Source organism: Myotis lucifugus, unplaced genomic scaffold (genome assembly GCF_000147115.1).
Source record: "Myotis lucifugus unplaced genomic scaffold, Myoluc2.0 scaffold_160, whole genome shotgun sequence".
NCBI lineage: Eukaryota > Metazoa > Chordata > Mammalia > Chiroptera > Vespertilionidae > Myotis > Myotis lucifugus.
Window position 1 is genome coordinate 881,062 of NW_005871208.1, and position 7,900 is coordinate 888,961.

The following is a 7,900-nucleotide window of genomic DNA, read 5'->3' on the forward strand; positions in this document are numbered from 1 at the left end:
GGCTAGATGAGGAGGGGAGCCTATGGTCATGCAGGGAGAAGGTCGGGAGAGAGAGAGGAGTGGACGGCTAAAACTGCCAAGATCCCCTGCAATCTACAAAGATAAAAGCCAAGAGGAAGAAAGAGGGGCCCCACATCTTGTTGGACGCAGAATTTCTCTTTGGTTGTCACTGGGGCTCCCCAGCCCGACTGTCTGACCACAGGAGCTCAGAAGGTCCCAGACCTTCCTTGACTGCGCCTTCGTCATGGCCCCACCGGAGTCAAGGGAATGGACATGGAGGGCGGAGGGCAGAGGGGGAAGAAAAGGAGGAGCTCTGACCCCACAGGGATGGGGTGTCCCTGGGCTCCTCAATGAGTGCAGAGGAGGGCAGGGCCAGGCTGTTTGGCTTGATGGGGAGAACAGAGACGCTGAGAAGGGATCCATGGGAAATGGACCTAGGGTTTCATGGCAGGGGTGGGGCTGGGAGCTGGTACACCAAAGCCAGGTTTCAGGCTGGGAAACACCTATGCAGGGTAGGGAGGCCGGGGAGGGGTGGAGAGCTGAGGTCCCAGGCAGGGTGGCGAACCCCAGGATGCAGGGAGGGGAAGGGAGGACCGGATTCTGCCGCCTGGGCCCAGGCTGCCGTCCAGCCTCCCCACCCAGGGAGTTCATCATGGCAAGAATAGCTTCTGGAGAAGGTGCCGGGAGCTGCTTGGGCAGCCTGTCCATTTCTGTGTGACCTGCTGGGAGGATCCCGCAGGAGGAGGGAGGGCACAGGGGTCTGGGCTGATCGCAGAGGTCCAGGCTCAGGTCCCAAACGCCCAGGGAGCCTGCTTCCCTCACTCCCTAATACTGTCAGATCCCTGGGGAGCCCAGGTGGTGCAGGAAAGCCAGGGCACCCACCCCCCCCAAACTCCGGATACTGGGAGGGGGATAAGCAATCCTCACTGTCCCTGGTCCATGGCTGGGTCTGGGTGAATGAGGGCACCAGCCTTGCACAGAGATTGAGGCGAGGCGAGGCGAGGCGAGGCTTGAGATGTGAGTTTAGGGCAAGGGTTGGGCAAAAGGGTCAAAGGGACCTGCTCAGAGCCCTCTGTTGGGGAGGAGTCTCAGAGGAGCGAGGAGGTGGAGATAAAACTGACCCCACTTCCCGTTTACCCCGTCAGGAAGCCGCTGGCCAGAGGTTGGAAAGGTGGATTGTGAGATGCTGATGCCGAGTGGAGTGACTTTGAAAAGCTGGTGGGCAGTCCCAACACTCATTGTTTGAGCTCTTCTCAGTTCAGAATCAGGTTTGCCTCCCCTTGCAACCTAGAGGCTCTGAAGAGCTTCCTTGAGTCTGGCTCCAGTCTCTCCTGCTGCAGGGTGACTTGGGGCTCCCGGTGTCCAGCTGCCTCACTCGGAGGCCTCTGACTCCTGCAGGAGGAACTTCTCTGACATCTCGGTGATTTTGATCACGGGGCCTCTGCTGTTCTTCTTCTTCCGGAAGGGGGCTCTGGCCAGGTGGGACTTGGAGGCAGCTACAGGGAACAGAAGGGGTGGGGGAGGGAAGGGGCTGGAGGTGTGGGAGCCACTTAAAATGATGCCTTTGGGGTCATGACCCCCACACCCTGTCCCCCTCTCCTCTGTGGGGCAAATAGACTCACCAGTCCTGGGTCTGGATTGCACAGTGCTGACCACAGCGGCCGGAGGCAAGTCCATCCTGGGAAGGAAGGGAGGGGAGGGATGTGAAGGGAGCCTGTGGCTTATGTTCCTCTGGGATTGGGGCCTGGGGACAGGCAGGTAGAGGGCAATTCTTGGTTGTCATCCCCAGCCCTGGGCTGCCCTGCTGTGTGACCCTGGCTCACCAGCATGTCCTCTCTGGGCCTCTGTCCCCTCTCCCTTCTATAAATGGCTAACTTCTACTGAGCGCTTATTTGTGACGGGCATTTGCATGCAGAATCACCAATCCTCCTCACCACAGGTGGAGCATGTTTATGATCAGCCCATTTGCCAGATGGGAAAACTGAGACTTTAAGAAGCCGGGCCAACGTCTCAATTTGTAAGTGGCTGAGCCAGGACATGAACCCAGGCCTGCCAGGCTCACAGGATCGCGCTGGAGGGGGAGGCTGGCTTTGTGAGGCGCTGGTTCTCTAGTTCTCCCTCTCCCTCAGCCCCACCCCGCTGTCCCCACCCCTCACCTGCTCTCCTCGCCCTCCACCAGCTTGCGGTAGGTGGCGATCTCAATGTCCAGGGCCAGCTTCGTGTTCATGAGCTCCTGGTACTCTCGTAGCTGCCGCGCCATGTCCTTCTTGGCCTGCTGCAGGGCCTCCTCCAGCTGGGCCAGCTTGGCCTTGGCATCCTGGAAGGCCAGCTCACCCTGCTCCTCGGCCTCCTTGATGTTCTCCTCCAGTTTCAGGCACTGCAGCCGGGAGGACAGAGGGGAGGGGTCAGCGAGCAGGGCTGAGAGGGAGAGAGTGGGCCGGGGCCAGGAGCCGACCTCACGGGTGCGTGTGGGGAGGGAGGGCTAAGCAGTCCGTTCCCGGGTGTGGTAATGGGTTGCACTGCAGCATCAGGGAGCTCAGAGAGACCTAAGGAGACACTGTCCGGAGGCCACCAAAGAGGCCACCTGTCCCAGCCGCCCTTCTTTGAAGGCCCACCAGTCCCTTCTCTGCGTGGCTGGCGGGAGGTGGCAGGCTCTGGGCGTGTGTGGCGGGGGCTCTCTAACAGTCCAGCAGCCCTGGCCAGTCCACAGAGCCCTCTCCCAGGCAGAGATCATGTGATCCTCACGGCCATCTCGTAGAGCAGGGGAGGGAACGGAGGCACAGAGGCGCTAAGTGACCTGCAGGCCACCTAGGCCACTTCCTCTTGCATGTACTCAGCATGCATGAGTGAGCGTCTGTGTGTATATGTGTGTGAGCAAGGGGCGGGGGGGATGGGAGAAAGAGGAAGAGAAAGAGAGAGGGGGAGAGAACATGTGTCCCTGTGTTCCTCCCTGCTCCTACCCCCAGGGGGTCCTCCAGACTCACGTGGCTCTTGACGGAGAGGATCTGGGATCGGAGCTTCTGGATGCGCACATTGAGGTCAGCAATCTCGCTGCGGCTGCTCTGGAGGCTGTTCCCAAACTCGGCTGAGCAGGCGGCCCGCTCCTCCAGCTGGAGGGCGGAGAGGGGGTGGTGGGCAAGATCTGCTCACTGTCCCCCTCCCCCAGCACCCTGCTTCTCACTCCTTGCTGCTCCTTTTCCTCTCACCCCAGCCTCCTCGCTCCTACGCCCTGTCCTGCCCACCACGTCCTCCTGCTGGCTGCCCTAGACTGAGCTGCACAAGCTGTGCCCATACCTGGCCTGGCATTGCTGGGGGCAGCACCACCCTGAGCTTCTGGGGGGAACAGACTGTGGGCTCCCTTGGCCCACATCACCCTCAGGGCCCAGCACAACGCCGAGCTCTCTAATTCTCCATGCCTGCCTGGGACCTGGCTGCTGTGGCCTCTGCCCCTGTGCGTCCCCCTCACCACCCCCCCCCCCGCCCCCGGATCTCAGCACACACCTGAAGGAGCCTCAGCCATCACTAGTGCAGCCCCTGTTGCCCCGGCGGCCTCTCCCACCCTGCGGTCCGCCACGAACCTGCCTCCGGGAGTACGCCTCAGCCTCCTCCTGGCTGCGAGCCGCGATGGCATCGTACTGGGCCTTCACCTCCTCCACGATGCCGCTCAGGTCGATGTGGCAGCGTCTGTCCATGCCCACGGTCACTGACAGGTCCTTCACTTGGGCTGTCAGGTCCTTCAGCTCCTGGCGGCACAGACGTGGGGGTTCAGGGCTGGTGGGGGACACCCCATAGTCCCTTTATCTCCAAGGTGAGGGGAGGGGAGGCTATCTGTCTTCCTGGAGAGACCATCGAAGCATGAATGCCTCCCAGCTTGCACTCTGGGGAAGCAGCTCGCCCCCCACTTGCCCACCCTGGGCCTTCCTCGCTTCGCAGAGGAGAGGGGCACAGGGAGGACTCCTGGCTCCAGGCCTCCCCTACAGCCTTATTCTCCTTCACTTTCCCCGCTCTCTGCACTGTGGCCCACCCCAGGGTGCACACCTTCCTCCTGGCCGATGGGGAAGCGGCCCAGGACATTTGGGCCTGGGGGAGCTGTTCGCTCTGCTCATGTTGCACCATTGTGGCTCAATGGTGTGCAGCTTAGCCCCCCCCCCCCGCGTCCCCTCCCCCCTAGATGGGGAGCTCCCTGAGGGTCTGGCAGAACCATTTCAGCTCCAGGCCTACACATCTGGTAAGCGAGCATCTCAGTTTGTCGATAAATGTTGGAATAGAAACCCTAGAATGATGAGGGCAGGAGTGGGCCTAGAGACTGACAATCCCCACCTGAGGCCAGGTGACATCAGGGTCACCTGAAACGGGCTGGCCCCTCCCCATCCAGCTGAGGGGCTTGCCTGGCAACAATGACAATGGGATTCAACCTCAATATTTCCCTCTTCTCCCTATCCTGTAGGATCCTCTCTGCTCAGGAAATGCCCGCCTCCGTCCTCAGAGACCCAAAGTGGTAAAGCCTCCCATTTTCCCGGGGGCTCACCCAGGCCCAGCCGTGTGCTGAGTGCCCTCCGGGCAGCTCGCACCCCATCCTCACCCGGCCTGCAGGAGTGTGAGCCCAGATCACAGACAGGAAAGAAGCCCAGCACAGAGGTTACGGGGACACTGGGAATGCACTTTGCGGCTCTTGCTAAGCTCCCTTAAAGGGGCAGAGACAGGAGCGGAAGCCACTGTCCTTCTAGCCCCAGACTGGCTCTTTCTGTCACACCTGACAGTCCTGGCCTGAATGCTCAGGGGTGTGTAGAAGCAGGTGGGGACAGGGGTCTTCCTAAGGGGCTGCAAGGTGTCACCTCTCTGGCCCTGGGCTGCTTTCCCTGGAGGTGCTGAAGAACTACTGGCATCTGTTGCGGGGGGTGGGGGTTGCAGGGGGCCCAGTGGGAAGGAGGAGGAGGCCAGCATTGCACAGACTGAGTCAGGTGGCCAAGGCTCCTAGAGGCCGGGAGGGGGGCCAGGTGGTGGGGGCGAAGCTCTCCTGGAGGAGGGAGGGTGTGGGGTGCAGACGTCGTTACTCCTACTGGCACTCACAGTCCATCCTTGACCTCTCCTTCAGGCATCAGATTTTGTTCAGTGATGTCATTTTTCTGATATATTTATATTTTTACTTGTTTGTTTGAATCAGGATCCAAACAAAGTGCATATACTGCGACTGGGCCATATGTTTGTAAGTCTCTCTTACCGTAGACGCAGATACTCCTGCCATCTCTCTGCTTTTCTTTCTTTCTTTTTTTTTTTTTAAATATATCTTATTGAATTTTTACAGAAAGGAAGGGAGAGGGATAGAGAGTTAGAAACATCGATGAGAGAGAAACATCGATCAGCTGCCTCCTGCACACTCCCCACTGGGGATGTGCCCGCAACCAAGGTACATGCCCTTGACCGGAATCGAACCCGGGACCCTTGAGTCCGCAGGCCGATGCTCTATCCACTGAGCCAAACCAGTTAGGGCTGTTTTTCTTTCTTACTGTTTTTTAAAATTGAGAACACTGGGTTGCTTGCCTGGAAGCGCCCCCACAGTCTGCATTTTACGGATTGCTCTGTGTGCTGGTGTTTAGCCCGCACCTCTGCCCCCTGCGTTTCTAAAAACTGGCAGTTGGAACTGGAGGTCTGCTCCCATCCAGGTTCGGTTTTGGCTCATGACCGCATTCTGACCCTGTCTCCTGACTTTGGGCCCCTCCTTGGCCCTCCATCTGTCTCTATGCTCAGAGAGGTTGTGTTTGAGCCTCTGGAGTCTATACCTGCTGAGGCAGGTGCCTCTGACCTGCAGCTCGTCCCCCTGCAGCCATAGAATGCAGGGCCCGGTGGGTCAGCTAGTGCCACGGGGCCGCTGAGTGAGCCGCCCCTCCCCTGTCTGCTCCCTGTCCAGCTCCGCCCACTAGCATCCCTGGTGACAAGGATGGGCTCCGGAAAAGGAAGCTTGGGCAGGGCAGGCATCCTGCAGCCTTCGGGCAGCATCCTGTCTCGGCCTCGAAGCTGCAGGACCCTGAGCCCAGTGGCCAGCTGCCCTTTAGGGGGCCTCCTGACAAGGGGTTTTGGTTGACCTTCACATGAACAGAGATGATGGGTCAAAGGCAAGGAAGGGCCGACCCCGTGCCAGAATGAGGTTAATGGAGCCCACAGACTCACACCCACCTCTGCTGCCCCGGTTACCAGCGGAGACTGACATTTCCCACATGGAACCAACATCCTGGCCAGGCCTGCTCGGCTGGGGACAGTTTCAGAGATGCAGCTTTGGGGTCTTTGGTCACCAGGTGGTGGGGGTCAGCGGGTTCTGCATAAGGCCCTCTACTAGCACTGCTAGCCCCGGCCTAGGTTGGCATTTGTTTCGGTTCAGGAACAGGCTAGGGCAGTGATGGCGAACCTATGACACGCGAACTCATTTTTTTGGTTGATTTTTCTTTGTTAAATGGCATTTAAATATATAAAATACATATAAAAAAATATAAACCTTTGTTTTACTATGGTTGCAAATATCAAAAAATTTCTATATGTGACACGGCACCAGAGTTAAGTTAGGGTTTTTCAAAATGCTGACACGCCGAGCTCAAAAGGTTCGCCATCACTGGGCCAGGGCACTGTCAAAACACACAGTAGGAGGGCTCCCCCACCAGGGCAAAGGACTGGCAAAACCGCTGATGGAGCAGGGAACGCAGGAGCTTGGTAAACAGAAGCAGGAAATGGAGGGTTTAGGACATCTGCAGGCCTGTTCAGACACGCCAGCCCACGGGGCTGCACAGGGTAGAACAATGCTGCCTTGTGTGGTGTGGCAGTGCCACCCTGGGCTGGGCCCTAGGAGGATGTCACCTCCAAGTTGGCAAGAATTAAGCCGAAGTACAGTTTAGAGCTTCTCTAGGGAGCCAGAGGCTGAGGAGCTGCCACGGGGATTGGGTGACCACGCTCCTTGCGGCCCCCAGGTCTGAGGGCTCACTTAGTGGTGCTCAGTAAAATGTAGTAAGGGCACTGGGGTCTGAATGCCACCACCTCTTATAAGCTGGGTAACCCTGGCCAGTTTTTAAACCTCTCTGAGCCTTGGTTTTTTCATCTGTAAAATGGGCATAATATTAGAACGGAAAACAGCTAATGTTTACAAATACTTCCCATGTGCCAGACACTGTTCTAAGGGTTTTGGGATATAGTAACAAAATAAATCTTCACAGCAGGCCCGTGAGGTAGGTGCTATTATTCTCCTATTTTGCAGATGGGGAAACTGAGGCATGGAGCCATAAAAGAACCTGCTGAGTTCACATCATTACTGAGCCAGGATTCAGTTCCAAGCTGCTCTGACGTTAATCATTATCCCTCCCTCATAGAGTTGTGAGGATTAAGTGAGATTATGCCTGGAAGGTGCGTACACGGTGCGGGGATACAGAAGGCCCTCAGTAAACAGTAGCCGGCGATATTTTCGTAACTTGTGAAGGCGACGGAGCCAGGGAAGTGTCCAGGGCAGAGCAGCCGACTCCCCGAGGCACCACGAGGGCAGGCGCCAAAGCGGCTTAGACTCAGCAGGTTCCCTTTGCAGCAATCTGCATCCCAGGAGGTGTGCCTGGCTGCAGGGGGGTGTCCTCAGATGTAGCTAATCTCCCTGGAACCCGAGTTTATGGGTGGGGCAGGCGGCGTTCTGGCTGGCTGCAACCAGGCCCCACGTACGCTCAGGCTCTGGAATGCACTTTGGTAGCTGAGGAGGAATGGGAGCCTCTGTCAGCCTAGGCTTCTCTCACCAGCCTGTGCCTGGAGGTGAGGGGCAGGGGGACTGCCCAGAAGGATGCAGTGTGTACATGGGGCCCCAAGCAGTGCCTGGCCTTTGGCTCCTGCAGGCCTATCTGTGTGTGTGTGTGTGTGTGTGTGTGTGTGTGTGGGA

The 7,900-nt window shown here is 58.2% G+C and overlaps 1 protein-coding gene across 2 annotated transcripts in view; it reads right to left on the bottom strand.

Annotated features, from left to right (window-relative positions):
* Window positions 1-897: 897 nt before the first annotated feature.
* The window catches only part of KRT80 (keratin 80), a 22,351-nt gene continuing 15,348 nt past the window's right edge, over window positions 898-7,900 (bottom strand). Inside the window, exons 6-10 of one of the 2 annotated variants that reach the window (XM_014461756.2) lie at window positions 3,579-3,743; window positions 2,985-3,110; window positions 2,157-2,377; window positions 1,623-1,678; window positions 898-1,496 (exon numbers count right to left, since the gene is read on the bottom strand). In XM_014461756.2, coding sequence (XP_014317242.1) covers window positions 1,372-1,496; window positions 1,623-1,678; window positions 2,157-2,377; window positions 2,985-3,110; window positions 3,579-3,743 — 693 coding nt within the window. In that variant the 3' untranslated portion in view covers window positions 898-1,371. Of the gene's footprint in view, window positions 1,532-1,622; window positions 1,679-2,156; window positions 2,378-2,984; window positions 3,111-3,578; window positions 3,744-7,900 lie in introns of both variants that reach the window. The other variant, XM_014461757.2, reaches the window with a different exon arrangement.